Here is a 23,668-nt window from a genome sequence, read left to right on the forward strand (position 1 = left end):
AACAAAGTGAAATGGAAAAAAGGATGGCGGGCTTGGCTCTACTCCCAACTTCCTAGCTGACAGACCTTTCTGATGAAGGAGACATGAGGAGGAGCAGGAAAGAAAACTGGGTGCCAGTTTCTCACCTCAAGCAGGAAGAACAAAAACAATGTGATGGGGAAGTGGCCTATAGCCTGAGATGAGAAAATAGCATTTGAGAAGATAAAGGGGGGAAACAAAAGAAACCGGTCCCAATGCAGGAAAGATCAACAAGCCACCCAGCATAATAAAGTCTAATATATGAATGTCTTCCTTTGAGGTAAGGGTGAGTAAGATAAAAAAAATCAGTATCTTTGTTTTTCCAAAAAAAGCTTAAAGATCATTAAAAACCCTGTTAACAACCAGAGATAGCTGCATCGCCACCAGTCCCCTTTCCTGCCCCAGCTATTATTACAATAGCATCCTAGCCTCTCTTACAACGCATTTGCTCATGCAATGGCAGGTTGATCAATCTGTGAATAGGAAGAGCCCCTCCCCTCCTCCCTCACCCCCCTCCACCCCTCCCTCCCTCCCTCCCGCATGGCGGCTGCATTGATCAACAATAATGGAATCTGTTTCCAACTGCCAACAGCAGCATTAAGGATATTAGAACAGCTCCTCTTCATCAGAATGAGAAGCAGCCAACGCGAGCCCAGCTCAACTTCGCCCTCCTCGGTTAATGGGGCTTTCCCCCACCCTTTCGGGAGAACAAAGAAGAGGGGTCAGGAGAAAGGAGTCCTGTTAGGAGGAATCAAAAGAGCCCTAGCTACGGAAAGAGAGTCCGTTTAATTGACAAAAGAAGAGAGCATCACAAGACTGCCCTATCTAGGGAGCGTGTGCTGGTCCTGCAGCTGTGCAACGGGTGCTTGCTAGGTCCCCTTGCAACCCGGAATCGGGGGGAGGGGCGGATTTAGAAGATATTTTTTATCTGACCTAAAGGGTCACTTCACAGGTTTGTACAAATGCAAGCAAGGACGAGCCCTGACAAATGAGGGGCCTCACAAATCAAAAACGCCTTTGTCCTCCGGGACCAGGCTGACACTCCGAGAAAAAAAACGGCTTTCTTTAAAGGAGCAGGATCCCCTTTTACTCCTTTTTAAGCAAACCAACATCAAATGCAAAATAAACCTATTTTGCTAAACGATACGCCCAATTACAGCAGCCCAATTACAGATTGCTTCTCGTCCTTATTTTGCTGCCAAACGTTTAGTGGCAAGGAATTAAGAAATCAACAAGCGAGGAACGGCGAAGCAAAGAAATTACATCCAAGCTAGCCAAACTCCAGTGGTGGTGGCATCCAGCAGATAACATGCAAAGTTCACGGTTAATGAGGGGATGAGAGAAAGCACAGTGTTGAATTAAGAGGAAATGCCAATGCAGAACTGAAGCTCAGATAGTGTCCCTCTTCTGACAGTGGATGATATATTATTATTATTATTATTATTATTATTATTATTATTATTATTATTATTATTTCTTGACTTTATATACCACCCTATACCCACAGGTATATAAGTAATCAGTAATATTTTCCTACCATAAGTTCCCCAAGAACCCAGAACAGGGCTATCCTAATATACTTCTCCCTCTGCAGCAGAGACAGGCTTTCTTCAAACTTGTCTCAGTTTCAGTCAGGAAGCAATTTTAAAAACTTGGTTTAATTGGACAATATGGTAACTTAAAAACTCTAAGGATCAAGTTAAAAAGCTAATGGGCTAGCAGAGGCACCAAGTTGGGGGGGGCAGGCTTGTGTTGCATGTGCATGACATCACACACGTGACACAACCTCCCCCCCCACAACCAGGCCAGGCTGACTTGGCCCACCATCCCTCACCGACCCACCCCTAGCTGCCTTACCTTGGGTAAATGGACATGGCTGGGTCAGAGGTCCTGTGGAACTGAGGGGAGTGGCAGGGCAGGTTCTGAGTGTTCGTATCAGACCTGAACAATATACAGTGGTACCTTGCAAGACGAATGCCTCGTAAGACGAAAAACTCGCAAGACGAAAGAGTTTTTCGTTTTTTGAGTTGCTTCGCAAGACGAATTTCCCTATGGGTTTGCTTCGCAAGACGAAAACGTCTTGCAAGTTTGTTTCCTTTGTCTTGCAAGCTTGTTTCCTTTTTCTTAAAACCGTGCATTCAGGGGGTGCAGTTGCGACTTGACTTCGAGGAGCAACTCATAGCACGCGGTGTGGTAGCCTTTTTTGAGGTTTTTGAAGACTTTGGTGATTTTTGAAGCTTTTCCAAAATCCGTGCTTCGCAAGACGAAAAAAACGCAAGACGAAAAATCTCGCAGAACGAATTAATTTCGTCTTGCGAGGTACCACTGTAGAGACCTCTTATTTGCCTGCCAGCCACAGTAGTCAATTCTTTCTCTGGCGAAGGAGGGCTACTTGCCAGTTCATATATAGTTCTAAGTATCTCAATAGACTAGATCCCAACTCAGTGTTGGGAGAAACAGATGCAATGCAGGAGCAAATGCACCTGTTGGGTCCTTAACAGAACCAGAGAATATGCCCATAGGGCAAATTAGCACATGCAAATCACAATTTTCATATATGCAACTTTCAGAAAGTTAAAAACAAACTTCAGCTCTTGCTGCCAGGGCTTCCGAAATCAAACATTTCTGTCTCTAACCCCAAACCACTCAAAGATAGCCTCAGATTAGAATCTTATTGCCCAATCTCACTGATAAATCAAGACCACAAGATATTCACATCAATCTTGGCTAACTGCTTAAAAAAAAACCTCCTACACAAACTAATACTCCAGATCAGGCTGGCTTTGCCTGTGGTTGCAACATAACAGACCCCATTAGGAAACTACTGAATCTGATAATCATAGCAAAATAGCCAAAAAACCACTGATGATCATGTCCATAAGATATCCTTAAAGCCTTCAATTGCTTAGAACGGAAATTCCTACTATCAGTATTACCCAGCATAACCTTTGGTCCCAACTTCCTACAAACCCTCAAACAAATCTAATGCCAAGCCTGAACTAAATGCAAAATTAACAATATGGACACCAACGCTATAGCAATCCAAAGAGGCACAAACAGGGAAGCCTGCTGCCTCCCTTCCTATTCATCCTGGCCCTGTGGCCCTAGAACCTCTAGCAATCCAACTCCGGGCAAGGGAGTGGAAATAAAAGATAAAACATATAAACTAGGGCTCTTTGCAGGCCTAATGGTCACGACACCATACCCTATTAATACAGCAATTACCTAGCCAAAGAACTCAACACTTTTGCAGTGGTGTCAGGGCAACAAGTGAAGTTTGCTAAATCTGAGGCAATGCGTTTCAACACTCTCTCATATCCAAAAATATATAAAATACAGTGGTGCCCCGCAAGACGAACGCCTCGCAAGACGGAAAACCCGCTAGACGAAAGGGTTTTCCGTTTTGGAGGCGCTTCGCAAAACGAATTTCTTGCTTCGCAAGACAAAAATGTCTTGTGAGTTCCTGCGGGTTTTTTTCCCTTTCCCCCCCTTTTCCTAAGCCGCTAAGCTGCTTATCAGCTGATCCGCTGATAAGCCGCTTAACAGCTAATCGCTAAAAGCCGCTAAACCGCTAATAGCGCTAATCCGCTAAGCTGTCAATGGGCTTGCTTCGCAAGACGAAAAAACCGCTATATGAAGAGCCTCACGGAACGGATTAATTTCGTCTTGCGAGGCACCACTGTAAAGATAAAACTCTGTTGTACCAAATTCAGATACCTAGGGGTTCAAATATCCAGAAACCTCAACAAATTATACCTCCATAATTAAAAATCCCCGTGGCGACAAATTAACAAAGACCTGAGGTGATGGAACAATACTAACTTCACTCTCTCAGATAAAATAGCTACGATCAAAATGATCACCCTTCCAAAATTAACCTACCCATTCTCAACCCTTCCATTCCACCATCTACCAAACCATCTTAGTATGTGGCCGAACAAATTGCAACCACTCATTTTATCGTACAAAACTTAAAGAACAGGTCTCAAGTACTTGCTCTTCTCGACCTCAGACTGAGGATGGGGAATTCACAACGCGCATCATAACATACATTCTAGGAGACAGCTGGATCAGTTGGAGTTAGATCCAATTGAAAACACCCCTGCTGAATATCCCTTCCTCCAAAACAAGCTGGAAAAAACCGCCTCACAACACTAAATAGGTTCACACTATCCATTTTAAGGCATGGAAAGAAAAAGTAGACATATTGTCCCCAACCCCACTAATCTCCTTGGTTTATCACCCATTATTCCATCACATCATGCACCACAAAGGCTAAATCACCTAGCAGACATTTACAAGAATAATAAACTCTTATTGACACAGGAAATACAGGAAAAGCTAGGGGACACCCAAATACCCTCTTGATCAGCTGGTCCATAGCAAAGAGAGGAGGCTAAGCTTGTAAACTGGTGCAGAAATGTCTCTAGAAAACTCCTTTTTAAATGAACTCATGTTTTTTTGAGCAGCGGTATACAAATATTTTTAATAAATAAATACATATGGGGGCAGCCATTTCCCCCATACAGTTTATTGTGAGTGAAGGTAAATCACATGCCAATGTCCTGTGCCATTTCCTGCTATGACTGTTTCATCTTCAGATCACATGACAGTAATGAGCAGCTGAGCTGCCAAAACGTGTTAATGAAAACTTTGACAGGCCTGCCTTCTGTGTAGAAGTCAGTGTCTGTCATTAACCTGCACTTAAGAGGAACAGCCCAGGCCAGGGTGGTCCAACGAAGTGTGTTAATACTACTTGCCAGTTTGCCTGCAGGAAGGAAGGTTTTATATCTAGGTAAGAAGGTATGGAACTTTTTGTAAATGCAATAAGAATGGATTCTCTCCTCAATTCCCTGGTAGATGATGCGCCATGAAATGACCGATATTCATAAGAAGGTTGGGCCAGTAATTATTTTGTGGGCTACTAACTTTGGAAGACTGCCTTATGCACACATAAATGAATTGTGCTTGATCTGTGCCAATTCAGGAAGAAGGAAGAAGGAGAAAGAAACAGCTTAACGAACTACCACCCTCCCAGGAGTCTCTGGTTTTCCCTTCCTCGCAACTGCAACCATAAGAACATCGCCCTGAGAGGAGGGAAGAATTAGTAGACACACTTTCTTCAAGCCAAAGTGGTGTTTGCTTTCTGTTTATTTTGTATTCAATTCTAATTGTTTTAATAATTTAACAAACACTGTTTTCTGAGGTTCGCCTTAAAAATGGTATACAGTGGTGCCCCGCAAGACGAATGCCTCGCAAGACGAAAAACCCGCTAGACGAAAGGGTTTTCCGTTTTTCGAGGCGCTTCGCAAGATGAATTTCCCTATGGGCTTGCTTCGCAAGACAACAACGACTTGCGAGTCTTGCGATTTTTTTCGCTCCCCCCCCTTTTCTAAGCCGCTAAGCCGCTAATAGCCGCTTAGCCACTAAGCCGCTAATAGCGCTAAGCCGCTAATAGGGTTGCTTCACAAGATGAAAAAAACCGCAAGACGAAGAGACTCGCGGAACGGATTCTTTTCGTCTTGCGAGGCACCACTGTACACCACTTTAAATAAATAAATACATCTTTTCTCCCTGTTATGTGTATTATTGGCAGAAGCTTGACAAACCAGGCTTTAATTTACAGGATCTTACCCTTCTAACACTGTGCTGGGTATATAGGACTTAATAATCTTCCAACTTTCAATTCTTCAAATTACTACTCTGTTTTCACTCTTGCGAAATGTTAGATGTATATATGAACTTGATTTTTTTAAAAAAATGTACAGCAGTAAATTTATATTAGAAAAACAAAAGATATTTCTCTCACCTTAAAACTTGTGAGAAGAAACATTATTTATGACTTAGAAAAAGAATTGCCTTTTCGAAGTCATAAAGGGTTGTGAAAGCAAACTAGCCAAAGCAGCTTTATGTCTCTTTGAAAGGAAGCACTTAATAGTTCACAGAATCATGGAAATAATTTGAAAAGGGAAAGTAAATTTACAATTTCTCCTTTACTCGCCCAATTATGGTGTTTCCTTGCTAATTCTAAAGCTTTCAGATAAAGAAAAACCAAATGATAACCAACTTTCCCAGAATAATCTAGGCTAAATATTTGAAATAAATATGGACATCTTATTCCAAAATATGAATGCACAACTTATTACATTTATGGGTCTGCTTTTATCTCAATTGTCAAATGTGTCACCTCATAAAATTACAGGACAGCAACAACCTATGAAGGTAAACAGCCTTGGCTACCCTATAGTCGAATTCCTGATAAGCAAAGCTTCGCAGAAGTTTGGGTCTGAGTGTTTTAGAAAGTATTCTGGCAAAATTATCATTCATAATGTATGCAAACACTGGAGCCCTAAGAGGCATGGAAAGAGACGCTACGTGTGCACAAAAACCAGGAGTCCTAATACTAAAATCAAAGAGCATTAGCATTCGAAGCATTAAAGACCCACAAGACGCAGAGACATGCCTTTGATTGACCACCCTTGCTGTAGTCAATGGCTTCTTTCACGCCAATATGCATAATCAATATAGGAACACCACTGGAAGTCATTCTTATTATAATTCCTGAAGCTAATTAAGTGTTGGAAGAAAGTGGTGTGTTTAGTGCACTGGAGATCCTTTCTCCCACCATCCAGTAACAAGATGGACAGTTAGAACTAAAATGCCTCATGTTGTCTTCTTACATGTAGACTATCCTATAGGAGGTCTAGAACAGGGGTTGGCAAGGTTTACCTTGCCTGGGCTGGTTCACTCCAGTGGAGATCCCTCCGTGGGCCGGATCAACCCCGCGCCCACAATTTCCGGCGTCTGCATCTGTGCAGGTGCGATTTCTGGCGTCTGCAGAAGCGAGTCCCCATGCCGCGCTGGTTTAGTGCAGCACGCGGGGACTCCCCAATTGGGTGGCTCGGTCAATAAAGCATTCCTCTGTGTAAAATATATTGAGGAGCTGGTGGGTAATAATAGGACCTGAAGTTGGTTAACATGCCCATAACAAGTCAAACTAGCTTGCTTGCTCTGCATGAGCCAGGCAGATTTCTCAAAGTTGAGGGTGGAATACGTTATGTCAGTCATCAGTCCTGCTCCACCCCTCTTGTCCTTGCCTGATCCTTTCAGATACTAAGGAAATCAGAGGATTGCTGGAATCAGCTGAGTGCGAAGCTCCTCCTCTGCTCTGCTGCAATTGGCCCAGCTGCAGAGATCGGTAAGGCACAGCCTGCGTCATTAATTCCCTAAAGCAGAGCAGCTCCCTGAAAAAGAAAATTAAGAGCAAATGCCATCCGTGTATGTCTTAACGCCATCAGTCGTAATGTCTTCACTAGCTATGAGGCAGCACCACAGCACAGGGACTAAGAAAGAATTCGCTTTTTGCAATGGTTGCTGGTAACATTACTACCAAATTAAACCACTTCCATATCATAATCAACAAAATGCTGGTGAGTTTGCAGTTTCCACAGTTGTGCTCCAGTGTGTACACCTTCCTGAGCCAGGTGCATGAGGATAGTGCATTTGGCAAAAATACTCAAGGCAGTGTGTGTGTGTGTGTGTGTGTGTGTCAATAACTTGAAAGACAGGAAACAATTACTTCAAATTCCAACACAGTCTCACTGTGTTAAGAGGTGTGGATAATTCTCTTTTGTGTGGCTCTGTTTGTTTTAATTCTTTAATATGTCTGTCAATGGGGAATTTTTTCAATGGTTTTTGATGGGTGAATGGCTCCATGGGCTCACTATATATCCTTAGGCAAGACGTCTTCCCTCAACTTCCCTTTTCCCATGTAGAAAACAATATAGTGACTGGTGTATTTAGGGTTACACATGACACATGATGTGTTAAGGGAACACATAATAATGAATGGAGAGAACAACCTTTTACTCAGGGGAATAACATCTGATTTGCAAGAAGGTCCCAAGGTCTCTCGGAAGGGCTGGGAAAGAACACCTTCTGAATCCTGAAGAGCTGCTGTCAGTCAGCACCAACGATACCAAGCCAGATGGGCTGACTGTCAGATTTGGTTCCTGTTGCACGAGCGACTTCAGAGTCATAACTGGCTGACAAGCACAGCATAGGTAAAGGTAAAGGTACCCCTGCCCGTACGGGCCAGTCTTGACAGACTCTGGGGTTGTGCGCCCATCTCACTTAAGAGGCCAGGGGCCAGCGCTGTCCGGAGACACTTCCGGGTCACGTGGCCAGCGTGACATCGCTGCTCTGGCGAGCCAGAGCCGCACACGGAAACGCCGTTTACCTTCCCGCTGGTAAGCGGTCCCTATTTATCTACTTGCACCCGGAGGTGCTTTCGAACTGCTAGGTTGGCAGGCGCTGGGACCGAGCAGCGGGAGCGCACCCCGCCGCAGGGATTCGAACTGCCGACCTTTCGATCGGCAAGTCCTAGGCGCTGAGGCTTTAACCCACAGCGCCACCTGCGTCCCTCCAAGCACAGCATACAGGCGCATTAATCAGGGAGCCAGGGTTGGCTCAGGGCACCCTTCGTAGCACTTCCAGGTTTGCCTCAAGTTTAGCATATGAAATTTGAGCTTTACAAGCCACTGGGCCCAGTTATGCATTTTGATAAAGTCAGTCAAATTAGGCATGCTTCCTCAAAGACTCCTCTGGGAAAAGGACTGTCAAGGGGAGCATTTGTACTGATGAGCTTATTTGCATTTACTGACTTAGAAGCATTTTTACAAGTAATGATTATGGGTCAAGTTGAGTGGGGCAGCTGGTCTGGAGTACCTTCAGCTATTGAGGGGCACCAGACAGCCTCTTCATGCAAAGGTCATTTTAATTGTTTGGAAACTCACCACTGAAACTCACCATTGCTTTTGAGAATTTTCAAGGGCCGCTTCATTAACTTTATGTTACCTGCCCGAGTTAGTTCCACTTCTTTTTGAATAGGTGCCCACATAACAAAAATGACTATCAAGCAGCCTGTTTAGCAAGAAGCAAGTTCAAGAGAAGGCAGGAAAGAAAAGGAGTGGCCTTATGTCGTAACAGACGCTTCCTTGGCTAATGAAGGGTCAGCATTGTTAAAATAATCCCCACCCATACGTTGTTCAAAACAACAGAGGTTGCCATTATGTCCCCTGGAGAGGGAGCTTTTAAAGGTGGCACTGGAATTGTATGTCCCAAAGTAGACAGTACTTGCCAAGAAGCCACATGACTAAGTTGAAAAATGTCTGGCAGGAGGAATATGCTGTCAGCCAAGGTAGGAAAAAAGTCACCCCACACATTTCAATGCACATTATATGCAAATGAGACCTGCAACATAATGTTGCAGTGCTGACTGTTTCTGTTCAGTATTCTAGCCAGCGATGCATTCTTTCAGGATGAACCATTCTGTCTCCTCCCTGGTTTTCCATTCCCTTCCTTCACTCAAGTGTTGAAACAGATATTTAGTGTTCTGTGGCTATTGAGTATGCTCAGACCTTGGGGTCAGGAGGGCTAGCTCTAATTTTCTTTTTTGGTACTTCAATAAATCTTGGGGTTCCCCTGAGCCTGCTGACACCTCTCTGTTGTTTATCAATAGCACCATTTTGACTGCATAGCCATCATAACTCTGGACCTAAGTTCAATATATTAGAGGTGTTTTAAGGAAGAATACAAAATTTAAGATGACACGTTGAAATTGCCAATACGCAAACTTTACACATAAGGTGACCAGAAGCAAAGGGGATGGAGCCTCAGGGTGCAGAAAAGTGAATTTCATCTGCTGCTGAAAATCCACGCAACTACAACTGTGCTCTTCTCTTTTGTATTCTATATACATGCACAACGTGTTACAAGGTTTGGTTACTATCATTCTTAGTTCTACCTATTGCTGCTTTCGATCAGGATGGAGAACCAGTGGCTCACGTTCCTAATGAGGCCCATTGAGCTGTTTCAGTCGAGCCAGGCACACCAGCCCTCTATGCCACCAGGTGTGCGGGGCTTGAAGGCACTTCCCAAGCACCGATTAGCCAAATGTTAGTCCTTGGACAGAGTAGTGCAGAGTTTGTGTGTGCGTGGATAAGGATCTGGTTTCTCCTAAAATCCAGAGCCATAGATATGCAATCAATAGCATACAGAATGGATAGTTGAGAAAGTGAAAGTTCTCACAACGGCCACTTTTTTATCATTCTCCCTGTAGCTAGGTTTGTGCCTTGTTTATTTTACAAATTTGCATAGGGATTGTATCGTACTTCTCCACTTGCTCTTATAATTAACCTGAGAGGCAAACTAAATAATCCAACATTAAAAAGCCAAAATAAATCACATGGAACTGATGTTGTATAGTGGCTAATCTATCAGCTGCAACGTCATTGGTTCAAAACCCACCTCACACACTAACCAACTGAACAGTCTTAGGAAAGCAACAACTACTAACCTATTGCATGGAGCTACAGTGGTGCCTCGCAAGATGAAAAGAATCCGTTCCGCGATTCTCTTCGTCTGGCGGTTTTTTGGTCTTGCGAAGCAAGACCATTGACAGCTTAGCGGATTAGCGCTATTAGCGGTCTAGCGGCTTTTAGCGATCAGCTGTTAAGTGGCTTATCAGCGGAACAGCTGATAAGCGGCTTAGCGGCTTAGGAAGGGGGGGGGAGCGGAAAAAAACCGTGGGAACTCGCAAGATTTTTTCGTCTTGCGAAGCAACCCCATAGAGAAATTCGTTTAGCGAAGTGCCTCCAAAACGGAAAACCCTTTCGTCTAGCGGGTTTTCCGTCTTGCGAGGCATTCGTCTTGCGGGGCACCACTGTACTGAACGGATTATTGAGATAAAAGCCTCAGGGGCAGCTGTGGGCAGGATTCCTGTGTTGCTGGGGGTTGGACTAGATGACTCCTCCTGCCCCTTCCAACCCTACAATTCTGTGAAATCTATTAAAACTCACTGCAACTGTATCTAAGAACATGTAACTGAAATAATAACATACTGTTGCCCTGTTCAACCCTAACTCTCTTGTGTTTATTTCTAGATCTTAAGACCCCACGGCTAAAGTCCTGTCCTATCATTCTATACCCAGCCTTTGCTGCAGACCACACGGGATTCTGTGCTCCAGTAAGGTTCTTCCAAGGCAGAAGACAGATACATTGTACTGCCCCTTCTCAGCCAGTAGCACTAATGGGGTGCTGTACCCACCCAACATCATGGCTTACTGCGCTAGGTGCATTTTCCAGATGACCCTCCTTGTTCTCCTCATAGAAAGCCACTGACCACAGTCCTTCTCGCGCCACAAGAGAAGCGAACTCTGCCTTAGCTGCTCCCCTCCTGCAGCAATCAGGTTTTTCCTAAACATAGGGAGGCTCACCGCACTGGAGAACTCCTGGCCTATGGCACAGAAGCAAGTGATGGTGTCTGCCCTCTTTTCCAACTTGCCAGCAACAACTTTGCAGCCAGAAAGGCTATTAAAGGAAAACGAAGGGCTTACGTTTGAAGGCGTCAACTGTTGCCTCCATGACCACATTCAGCCATGCTGACATGTAGCATGTGTCTTTTGCTTCTGCTTTTAATAGCTACACAGGAGGGACCTGCTTGGCAGGCCATAATTCTGCCAGAAGGATGGGAGAGATATTTTTAGATTCCTGTGTTTTGGCCATGTTTGCTTTAGCTTTTGTGAGCAGCCTTGAGTCATGGTTCTTGGAGGAAGGGGGGGGCATAAATAAATACATCAACAACAACAACAACAACAACAACGTGTCTTACAACAACAACAACAACAACAACAACAACAACAACAACGTGTCTTCCAATCAGTTACTGGGCTAAGTTCAATTAGTTGGTCCTGATATGCAAAGCCCTATACAACTTGGGACCAGGATAGCCAAAAGATTGTCTCACTCCATCTATAGCCAACTGACCACTGTGCTTTGTAGGAGAGGACCTCTTGCAGACAAGCATCCTCATCAGGAGGTCCACTGCATATGATCTTGCTACAGGGCCTTTGTGTGGTGGCAGCTACCCTTTGGAACTCCCTCCTGTTGCATTACAGGCACCACATTTTTCCAAATGAGCATTTTAAATGGAGGTTTTAGAAGGGGAAGAAATGGAGGCAGTGAGAGATTTTACTTTCTTGAGATCCATGATCACTGCAGATGGTGACAGCAGTCACGAAATTAAAAGACGCCTGCTTCTTGGGAGAAAAGCAATGACAAACCTAGACAGCATCTTAAAAAGCAGAGACATCACCTTGCCAACAAAGGTCCGTATAGTTAAAGCTCTGGTTTTCCCAGTAGTGATGTATGGAAGTGAGAGCTGGACCATAAGGAAGGCTGATTGCCGAAGAATTGATGCTTTTGAATTATGGTGCTGGAGGAGACTCTTTGAGAGTCCCATGGACTGCAAAAAGATCAAACCTATCCATTCTGAAGGAAATCAGCCCTGAGTGCTCACTGGAATGACAAATCCTGAAGTTGAGGCTCCAATACTTTGGCCACCTCATGAGAAGAGAAGACTCCCTAGAAAAGACCCTGATGTTGGGAAAGACTGAGGGCACAAGGAGAAGGGGACGACAGAGGATGAGATGGTTGGACAGTGTTCTCGAAGCTACAGTGGTACCTCCGGTTACGTTCTTAACCTGAAACTGTTCTTAACCTGAAGCACCACTTTAGCTAATGGGGCCTCCTGCTGCTGCTGTGCTGCCGCTGCCCAATTTCTGTTCTTATCCTGAAGCAAAGTTCTTAACCCGAGGTACTATTTCTGGGTTAGCGGAGTCTGTAATCTGAAGCATATGTAATCCGAGGTACCACTGTACTAACATGCGTTTGACCAAACTGCGGGAGGCAGTGGAAGACAGGAGTGCCTGGCGTGCTCTGGTCCATGGGGGTCACGAAGAGTTGGAGACGACTAAACGCCTAAACAACAATGACAATACTTTTATTTGGATCTAACATTGTTTTCACATACATTTTTATTGTCAAATCACTTTGAGATGTTTTGTAGAAAGTGACTCATACGTGAAATTAAATGAATGCATGTTTTTATTGTTGTTGTTCATATAGTATGCTCCATGATGCTTTAAAAACACAAGTCAGGTAGGTCCCTGCCCTGTAATCTAAAATGGGAGTGGGGATTTCTTCAGGGATATCTTGGGGCCGTATATTGGCAGTGGTTAGGGATGGAGACAAAAGCGAGTGGGTGGGGTCACACTTTCTTCTCTCGTCTGCCCCATTGACATCCATATGAAATTAGAGCAAAGATCGCATGCTGTCCTAGGGCCACAGGCTATTCACCTGTGATTTAAAATTTGCTGAGAGAGAGGCTAATGGGGGTTGGGGAGGAAGATAGGAATGAGGATAAGGAAGGGAAGGGAAGAATGTGTGTTCAGTTGCGTGTACTAGGGCTTCTTTTCAGTAGGGGATGAGGACTAGGGAGATTACATTGGAAATATATGTTTTAGGGAGGAATTTGATGGAAAGAAAAAAGCATCAGCATCTGGGTGTTCTGGGAGGCAATTCTAAGCAAAGGGGGCATTTGGAGAGAAAGGGCAGAGCTGGAAATCCGATGGCTGAGCCAGGGAGCAAAGGTCACCACCAGGCATGTACTGGAAAACTAGAGCTGAAAGATAAGTGGGGGTTTTTGATACAGGGATGACCTTGTGTCAGGTGACCATCTCCCCCTTAACATTCCTTGCTCTCCAACTATTAGGAAGAGGATCTCACTTTCAGCAAGCTCTACATTTATTTTTCACCCATAAAAATATATGAGCTTGATTCAGAAAATAGCAGCAATTTCAACACATAGCATGGGCAGCCATTTTGCCATTACCTTCAAAAACACCTTGACTAACTCTACAATCTAGCATAAGTTGAATTAACTTTCTAGCGCAAAATGCACAGAAAAATAAATTCTGATCTATCTGACAGGGATCATCCAGGGTGTATTTTAGAATATCACAGTGCTTAACAGGAGACTTCATAACATGAACACAAACTATGAACAACTTGTTAAGTTTCCGGAACAGCTTTTATTTTTCCACTTTCACAGAAAAGCAGGAAGCTTTGCCTGGTACAATTTGACACTGATTACATGTTAATCATGCCAGCTGTGGGCTGCATATTTTAAACACAACTGCAAGTATTTTATATGTAAAAATAGTGATTTATTTTTTTTTACCCTTATATACCAGCCTCTATGAAGCTTTAGGCCAATAACTCTATTTTAAAAGGCCTGGAATAAGTAAACACACTATTTAATTACAGCAACTTCTTTCTGGAAACTCTCATGTGTTGTTAATGACGTATTGAAAGGAGAAGAATAAAAGTTGTTTTCATACTGAACCAGCACTGTACCTGTTGTAGCTCGCTCATTCAACTTCCATATTTAGCAAATGTATAACATAGTTAAGGCCACAATCCTATAAACACCTAAATGTAAGTCCTACAGAACTCTTGCTGATCTATTTGTGTGCAGATATGCATAGGATTGTGCTGCTGGTGCCACTTGTAAAACCAAGAGTAGGCTTTGGAAAGCGATATCAAAACACTTTCAGATTTCAAAAGGAAGCAGAAAGGGAGCAATGGGTCTTTTCTCTTAACTTTTCACTTAGGATATGAAAGTCACTGATAAAAGGGTTAGGGTTTGATACAAGGCAGAGGGTATAGGAAAGCACCTATTTTTATGAAAGAAAAATGCAACATTCCCCGCCCCTCAACAGGCTTTCTGGTATGCCCCTAAAGTTTTTGCTGATGGGAACCTTACCTGAAACCTGCATGCTGTGACCTTGCCAGTGCCTCAGTCATGGTCCTGCCGGCATGCCAGCCCCCGTCTAACAGACCACTTTCGGCAGTCACACTCCTTGTCTGCCCTCTGCCTTGGACAGTGTGGAATGCAGAAAGGCCAGGACGAAAACCGAGGCCAAGCTTCTCTATCCAGTTCCCTGGCTCCGGGCAGTCGAACAATAGCTACCCTTTCTCTCTCGCTCGTTCTCTCCCACGGCAGAGGAGAGTGCCGGAATCCCGTGTGTGTGTGTGCGTGAACCAAGGCAAACTAACAGGGACGGACTTTTCATTTTCCTCTCCCCAAAGGGGTGTGCGCATGTAAGAGAAGGCGGCGTCCGGCAGCCAAAACATGAGCTCATGAAAGAGCAGCTCCCTTTAAACTGCCGCTCAACTACGGAGAAACTGCAGTCCATGTAACACGATGCCATCTAATCCAATCTGAACGGAGTGGATACCAAAATGAGGAGCGCCAGACTTCTGACAGGAAGGCAAACTCAATGACAAAAAGTTTTACGTGACACTGAGGCAAGAGGAGGACTATTCCCACCCGGCACTTTCCCCGCAACTCAGGGAAGCAAACAACTCTCGACAAGTAAGTGAAACACAGGCACCCACTCTGCTTCTTGTCAGGAGTTGAACGGGAGCTTTTAAAAAGCATGGGGAAGAAGTCAAGGAACAGGAGGGTGTTCTACTATCTTGTTGCTGCACATATGGGACAAAAATGTCCTTTTTTTTAATATGCTGGGGGGGGGGGATAAGTGCCTCTACACTCCAGTCTTTTGCTACTAATGCACTTCATTAAAGACATGACAACACCACTGCAGAGAACAAAACATCAAGTCTGAACCATTTAAAAGAACCCCACAACAATTCCCACCTGCCTATCCAGAGTTGCAGAGAGATACTGCGTAGAGGAAAGATCCCTTTGCCTGGCGCTGTAATTTAATCATGGGCTGAAGACAAGCTGAGCACACGCTTCCCACTGTCCTACTGGCAGCTCCTCCTGCACGTCCTCAAAACTAGGATATTCCTATTTTCTTCCTTCCGATTCAGCGGATACACGATCTCTCCTTCCTTGTGGTGCATGTCTCCACCCCACAGCGTAATGTAGATTTGTGATAAGCCTCTGTTCTTTTCCTACTTATGCAACAGCCCTTGTGCCCTCAGACTCCCCCCCTCCCCTCTGCCAGAAGTCGGAACAGCAGCTTTGACGAGCCCACCCTCTGCTACTGCTCACAAGGAAAATCCCAGGGAAAAAGCCTCCGGACAAGTTTTGGGATGCAGAATGCATGCTGCTATGAAGCTAACCAAGCTGGAAGTTACCTCCACCCCCTTCTCAAACGCTCATCAAAGCAAAACCAACCTGAAGCTTAATTATGGGCTCAGAGTGATTTCTGAATTCTAAAACCATCATTAGGACTGCAGAAGCAGAAGTACATCTGCAGAGGCTGCTATACTGTGGAGATGGGACTGAACTTATACAACAGAGTATTGATGGGTGAATTCCTGTCGCCTCAATTTGGAATTGGGTTCAGTTAATACAAACTAGTTTTTTATTGTTTGTTTGTTTGTTTGTTGTGGATTTCCCTCCAAGCTCTTCAAATTTCAGAAACTCCAGTATGGTTCTGATGTCATCAGTGGGAGCATGATGAAACATAAATCAGGGGCAAAACTTGGCTTTTTTCCACCCAGGTCAAAGACTCAGTTTGGCACCTCCACCACCCCCAAACACTTGCATACACACACAAGCACAGGACTATGCAAGCTTTGAGTGACTCATTCTACTTGAAGCAGAAATCAGTGCTACTCAATTGTACATATTCATTTTTTAATATTCATTTTGGCCCTTGACTATGCAGTAAAATGTTTGTTGTTAGCATACTCTTCAACCAACAGAAATATGTCCAATGGAAAGTAACATTTTCTTCACCTTGTGCTTCCCGTTCTGGGACCGAGCAATGCGACTTGATGGTTCTTTCTCTTTCCTTTCATCACTTCCACAATGTGGCATTGAATATATCAACTATTCTCTGAGCATCTCAGAAAACTTATAGTTCTGTTGCGAATGGCACATTTTCACAGAAAGAATGTCCATTTACAAGATCTCTCTCGACACATTCGGCAGTCATTCCTATTTACGCTAAAGCATTAAATCTAACATTGTACAATTGAGAAATATTCTGCTTTTATGATGGAATACAAAATGGGATCCACATCCCATGGTTTCATTACTAAGGCTTTCCCAAAATGATGTTGCTGCCCACAATTAGGAATGAGTTAAACTCCAGCTTCATTTGTGTTTTCAGTGTTAATGGAACATATTTCTAGTAATCTGAGAGGCTCTAAACTTGTTTAACCTGCAAAGAACAGAAAGATTCCTGAAATACCACAGGAGATTCCCAAAGTGATCCACCTCAGCAAATGGCTTTCCACAAACCTAGTGATGACAGAAAACTGGGGTGGGTGAGAGACAAAGGCTTCACAGCTTCATTCCAGATATTGCAAAGCAAACAAGCTGATTTGGACAGGTTGGAAAAAATGTAGACTGCTGGTGAAATATTCAGTTCCCCCTGAAAACAAAAACAAAACCCTGTTCTAAATAGTTAAATATAAAAGCTCCCTTGCAAACATATCATCTTTAATTTAAATAAAAATCTGTCACAGCAGCAACTGTGCAAAGCACCAAAGAGACTGTTATTTACAGATGATTTCAGAAAGAGCAAAGGAGGAATAACATAGCGACAGGAGACATGTGACTAGTTTATGAGAGAAGGGAAACACAGGTTCAGAGAGGACGGCGGCCTGCTTCCCACGAACCACTGTAGCTGAGACTAGAACTGATGGCAGTATCACCAAGATGTACTGCGCCTGGAAAGGAAACTCACCAAAGACACCAGCGACAGCATCTGCAGCCAAAGAATTGGCTGGTTGGCTCAGATCAATAAATGAAACTCAGCCCAAACTGCCATCTACTGCTTTATGAACCTCATTCTCCCTTAGAATTGTGAGGCTGAAATACCTTAGTGAAAGCAGAAGCCACAGTGTGCAGAATCCTCTCCTTGGCTTCCTCCCTCTCCTGACAATAGTGCACAACCCCTCTAGTCTCTGGCTTTTATGAACTATTTTGGGGCTCCTCTCCTTTCTCCTCCTTTCTTCAGATTAATTTCTCCACCCAAGGCCCTCAATGCGCTTCCTCAAGATCCTGCTTTTCAGACCACTGGCTATTCTGTCCCACTTTACTATCCTGCAGCCAAACCACACCTCAAAACATTCTGCTCACTTTCTGCTGTTCAGCATCTCCTGAACATGAATGCTCAGGCCTTACGTTTCTTCAGAGCACCATCTATGACTAACCTTTGCTGCAGTTCCCTATCTCCGTTCCCTCAAGCCTTGCTCTCCAACAGGTCTTTTCCCCGGGTTCCTCTTTATTAGTTCATTACACCCTTCTTTTGGCTTCCATTCCTCTGGACCAGGGGTAGGCAACCTAAGGCCCAGGGGTCGGATGTGGCCCAATTGCCTTCTCCATCCGGCCCACGGATAGTCCGGGAATCAGCATGAGTCGAATGTGTCCTTTTATTCAAAATGCATCTCTGGGTTATTTGTGGGACCTGCCTCGTGTTTTTACATGAGTAGAATGTGTCCTTTTATTCAAAACACATCTCTGGGTTATTTGTGGGGCATAGGAATTCGTTTTTTGTTTTTTGTTTTCCTTTTTCCAAAATATAGTCCAACCCCCCCACAAGGTCTGAGGGACAGTGGACCGGCCCATGGCTGAAAAAGGTTGCTGACTCCTGCTCTAGCCTGCATGTCCCTGCACCTCTTCCCAGTCCTTGGCTGCGCCCAATGTGATGTTTTGATCCCAGCCAAAAATTCCCTTCCTCTAGAGAGTTGGGAGTGCACATTATGCTGCTCCCTAAAACTACAGAATATTCTGAGCTACCACATATTAGCTCAAGCAATCACAGCCAGAGGCTTTGCTGCTGCAAGCTCCGCTTAATTAGGCATTTCCCATAATTCCTAAATATTCCAACTGATCATATGGGGCATATATTAATAATTTGCAGTCTGCAAATTCCTCCAAGGCACTCCAGAGAATGTTTTATCCTTACACACACACACACACACACACACACACACACCGGTTAGGTAGATTAGAATAGGAAAGGCTGACCTGCCTAAAGTTACCCAGTGACCCTTGTGGCAGATATCATGGGCATCATATGTAATTGTCCCTTAGGAGGAAGAGAATGTTCGACCTCAATTCACACAATTTCCAAGTCATGCTAGGAAGGCAAAACTTGGCACCATTAAGGTGTACTGAGTGAACTTGACAGATTGACTGGGCCTTGGTTCCCGCATCACTCCAGGCGCTGCTATCTGTCACCAAGCCTAATTGGCTGTGCCTGGCATTTAAACAGCATTCCAACAGCTAATGGCCAGCTACAAATGCCAGTAATTGCTCCTGCTATCTCAGGGATGGAGATCATCAAACCTGGTGTGTTCATGTTACATATTCCAGAGAAGAGGCTGTCACTCATGTTGGAGCATATCAAAGGCTCCAGCACTGCTGCTCAAAAATATCAGCCCTTCTAAATGCATAGAAACTTAGAAAACTGTCTTACACCAAGTCAGACTGTTGGCCCATCTGGTTCAGTACCGTTAACCCTAATTGGCACCAGCTCTCTTGGGTTTCAGGAAAAAGTCTTTCCCAGCCTTAACTGGAGATACTGGCGATCAAACCTGAGACCTTTTGCATGCAAAGCATGCACACTACCACTTGAGCTGCAGCTTCCCCCCGTGTCTTGATATTTTACAGAAAACATTTATTCAGTGTGTGCAGAGGAGGACAACTAAGATGATCAAGGGTCTACAAGCCAAGCCATATGGGCAGCTGTTGAACAAGCTGGGTATGTTTAACCCAGTGATGGCCAAACTTGGCCCTCCAGCTGTTTTGGGACTACAGCTCCCATCATCCCTGACCACTGGTCCTGTTAGCTAGGGATGATGGGAGTTGTAGTCCCAAAACAGCTGGAAGGCCAAGTTTGGCCTTCACTTGTTTAGCCTAAAAAAGAGGAGACTGGGAGCAGATATGATAGTCATCTTCATATATTTCAAGGGCTGTCACATGGAAGAGGGAACAAGCTTGTTTTCTCCTGCTCTGAATGGCTTCATCTGACTAAACATCTGGAAGAACTTTTGACAGTGAAACGGTCTCCCTTGGGAGATGGTGGGCTCTCCTTCCTTGGAGGTTTTTAAGCAGAAGTTGGATGGCCATCTGTCATTGATGCTTTAGTTGAGATTCCTGCATCGCAAATGGTTGGACTACATGACCCTTGGGATCCCTTCAATCTCTACATTTCTATGATTCAAAGATTCCTCTTTGAAGAAGAACTCATCCTGACCCAAAGAACATAATTGGAATTCTGCTTCTCAAAATCTGTATTCTCTTTTTCAGGGCTGGTTCTGGTTTGATGGGGCCCTGGGCAAAGTGCCCTCTGGTGGGCACCCTCCTTTGTTGGTGGGTCCTCTTAGGCAATGGAACAGGCAGCAACAGCGCCACCATTTTTATATGTCCACCATTTTTATTTTCCCAGAATGCTCTACAGTGGCACTATTCTGGGGGCATTTTAGACCCAGATGGTACTTGTAATGCCAGACTTGGGTGGGTGGATTAAAAAGAGCCCATGTACTGGCAGCTGCCCAAGGACACCTGCCCTGCTTTCCCCCTCTACTGCAGTGGTAAATTCTTTCAATAACATATTTCAGGCTATAATTGGGAAAGCAGCAAACCAAATTATGTTCCAAGACTTTTCGAAGCACTTGCAATGTGTGGGCAAATGCAACGCCATGAAAGCATTTTGGCTTACTCTGAGCTTCTTGGCCTGCTGTGCCAATTAGAAGACCACTGGGATAATGTATGTGAAGTAATTTGAATATTCAGAAAGTGCACTATAAAAATCCTCAGTGTTATTAGGAGCAACACAGAGATCCTCTGAAGGAGTTTACAGTTATGATTTATCTTCCTCATCACAAGATCTCCAGATATTTACTTCCGTGTAAGCTCTGGACAGTTATCCTTCAGCCAGCATTTCTGTGGAGAGGATGCAACATTTTCCCTGCAAGTGCAGGGCTTTGTCACTAAAAAAACCCCCAACATTACCTGCTGACATCAGCAGTTGGAGAAGTGTGGAATATTATTACCATAATTGCATCCTGTCATTTCTCCAAAGAGCTCAGTTATGCTACTGTGACCCCACAACAATCCTATGAAGGAAGTTAAAACTGCTGAAGAGAACAACTATCCCATTCAGGCACAGAAGTACTTATGCAGCTCAAAATGGTGGTAGGCTGCCTTTGCTCACGGTTGGTTTTTTTAAGGTCTTTGTGCTCTCTCTCATTCAAGTTCACTTCTCCCCTGTTTTGTTTTTAATCCAATTCATAAAGCTTTCGACAAGACTTGCAGCTGCTGGCACTGCAGCTTCCCAGACTAGAATAAAATGTGCATTTTAAAACATTTTATGAAATGTCCATCTATCCCAATCTCTTTGCAGCATCCGTGATATAGCTATAAAAGGTGAGCCTTAAGGACATAATCAAAGGTTATATATTACATTGGTTTGATGAAAGGAACCTATTTGCAGTTTTCTCTGCATATCCTACAGGCAGGGAAAGGTATAAACTTCCTTTGCTCTCTCTTGCTTGAAATACAGGGTACTTTGAAATGTGCCTTATTAAAAGTATGGCGGGCTACAGCGCATACAATGGTTCAAGAGTGCGAGATGGCTTTCCCAAGGCCTTGTTCTGAGATTCACAGCTTTTTGTTAAGGTATCCCCATCATTCCCATTTCCAATACATCCTGACCCCAAAGCCAACCTTGCAAGTAAGTCTGCAGAAGTTTTGAGACCATGGATGACTGGCAGAATCCGGGACCAAGGAGAAGAGTCGGTGGAAGAAGATTGGAAAAAATTCAAAGTTTATCTTCAAAAATATTGTAAAATTAAGGATTGTTAGAAAGATGTTGGAAAAAGAAAATTATGTGGTTTTGGCAGAAATGACATAAAGGATTAAGTAAAAATGAATGGGTGAAAGAGAGAACGTTAAATTAAAGTATATTAAGACAAATTATTAAGATAAAAACAAGGTTGGAAGGATTTGCTGCAATAACAATTTGAATTAGAGTACAAAAATGGGAGGTGTGAGGAGGTCAAGGAAATAAGTAAAGGAAAGAAAGCTATGTAAAGGTTCGATTTGTTCTTTTTTTTGTATTGATTGTATTTTTTCTGTTTTGTTTTTTTTCTTTTCCTTTTTTCTCTTTTTTCTTTTTGTAATCTTTAAAATTTGAATAAATATTATTTTAAAAAAAACAAACAGAAGTTTTGAGACCATGAAATATTTTACTAGCCACTTGACTGCCAGTCATGGCTGGTGAAGTGGCATGCTGAGAGTTCTAGGGCAGGAGGAAGAGGCCACTGCTGGGGTGGACGGGATGAGGGGGACACAATCCCCTTAGTTGATGGCACGGGTGGCAAAGGGATGCTGCTGCCTGGCTAAGAGCACCTTGAGCCTTCTGCAGGTAAGGGGATTCTTCTCCCAACAGCTACCAGCAGCACTGGCACCAGTTTCCCTCCACGTGACGGCACTGGGACCCTCTACCCCTGTCTGGAGGCAATTTTTGCTCAGCACAGTCAACCAAGCAAGAGCCTGTTTCCAACTGCGTCCTAAAGGTAAAGGTAAAGGTACCCCTGCCCGTACGGGCCAGTCTTGACAGACTCTGGGGTTGTGCGCCCATCTCACTTAAGAGGCCAGGGGCCAGCGCTGTCCGGAGACACTTCCGGGTCACGTGGCCAGCGTGACATCGCTGCTCTGGCCAGAGCCAGAGCCGCACACGGAAACGCCGTTTACCTTCCCGCTGGTAAGCGGTCCCTATTTATCTACTTGCACCCGGAGGTGCTTTCGAACTGCTAGGTTGGCAGGCGCTGGGACCGAGCAGCGGGAGCGCACCCCGCCGCAGGGATTCGAACCGCCGACCTTTCGATCGGCAAGCCCTAGGCGCTGAGGCTTTAACCCACAGCGCCACCTGCATCCCCTAAGCTGTGCCAAACAACAACACCTCTATCAATAATATAACTATTTCACACACCCCAACAGCATTTGCCTCAATTTTTGGCTCAATTTAACTTTAAACATAAATTACTACCTTCATTTTGAAGCCCCTTCCCACGTTCATTACTATACCAATACTTTATATTGTTTTATTGGTACCATAAGAGGAAAAGTTATCATTATTATTATTCATAAATAATCTAAGTACAACCACAATGGCTGCTGATTAGATGTTTAGCTACGCCATGTTGAATGTTATCTGCTAACTCTGTTCTGTCCTGTTTCCCCTTTGTTTTTCTTTAAACCAATTCATGAACCAAGAACTTAAACATTTATGTTTTTTTTCAGGAAGTGATGTCCCAAGTGAGCTGCTGATATAATCTATAGCAATCCATATTCCTGTACACATTCCAAATATAAAAAGAGTAATTGTCAAGGTAAAGGTATTGGTATTTTTTAAAAATAAAAACTATCCTCTAATCATGGTGGAAGAAGTTTCCAGCTCATGTTTAAGCTGTTTCATAATTAAGGACATGCTTGAGCTTTTATGTTTCCAAAGCATGTTAACCAAATCCTTAGGGCTGCAGCAGGATCTCAAAATCCAATAAAAACCACCTTGCTTCAGTAACTTTTTAAAACGTCTAATGCTTAGAGGCGCTACAAAGATTAATTAGTGTGTGTCAGGATATCACTCAAGCCACTGAGTAGGATTACCAAATATATGAACATACGAAACTGCTTTCCGCTGAGTGAACACCATGGGTCTAACTCTAACTAGCAGGGTTTTACATGCTCTCAGGTAGAGGCCTTTCTCAACACTGCTACCTGAAACTGATTTAACTGGGAATGCTAATGGATGAT

General features: G+C 43.9%; 1 protein-coding gene across 11 annotated transcripts in view; it reads right to left on the reverse strand.

Annotated features, from left to right (window-relative positions):
* The window catches only part of RASAL2 (RAS protein activator like 2), a 239,765-nt gene that overhangs the window by 85,562 nt on the left and 130,535 nt on the right, over positions 1-23,668 (reverse strand). The window contains exon 1 of one of the 11 annotated variants that reach the window (XM_079981075.1): positions 15,581-15,801. The exons of 8 other annotated variants lie outside the window; for them this stretch is intronic. Coding sequence is in view for 1 of the 3 variants with exons in the window: in XM_079981074.1 (XP_079837200.1) it covers positions 14,684-14,696 (13 nt within the window). In the remaining 2 variants the exon portion in view is untranslated. Of the gene's footprint in view, positions 1-1,875; positions 1,969-14,683; positions 14,968-15,580; positions 15,802-23,668 lie in introns of those variants that run through there. 2 more of the 11 variants (XM_079981074.1, XM_079981076.1) reach the window with 2 other exon arrangements.

The sequence above is a fragment of the Podarcis cretensis genome (assembly GCF_951804945.1).
Source record: "Podarcis cretensis genome assembly, chromosome: 6".
In the NCBI taxonomy this organism is placed as follows: domain Eukaryota; kingdom Metazoa; phylum Chordata; class Lepidosauria; order Squamata; family Lacertidae; genus Podarcis; species Podarcis cretensis.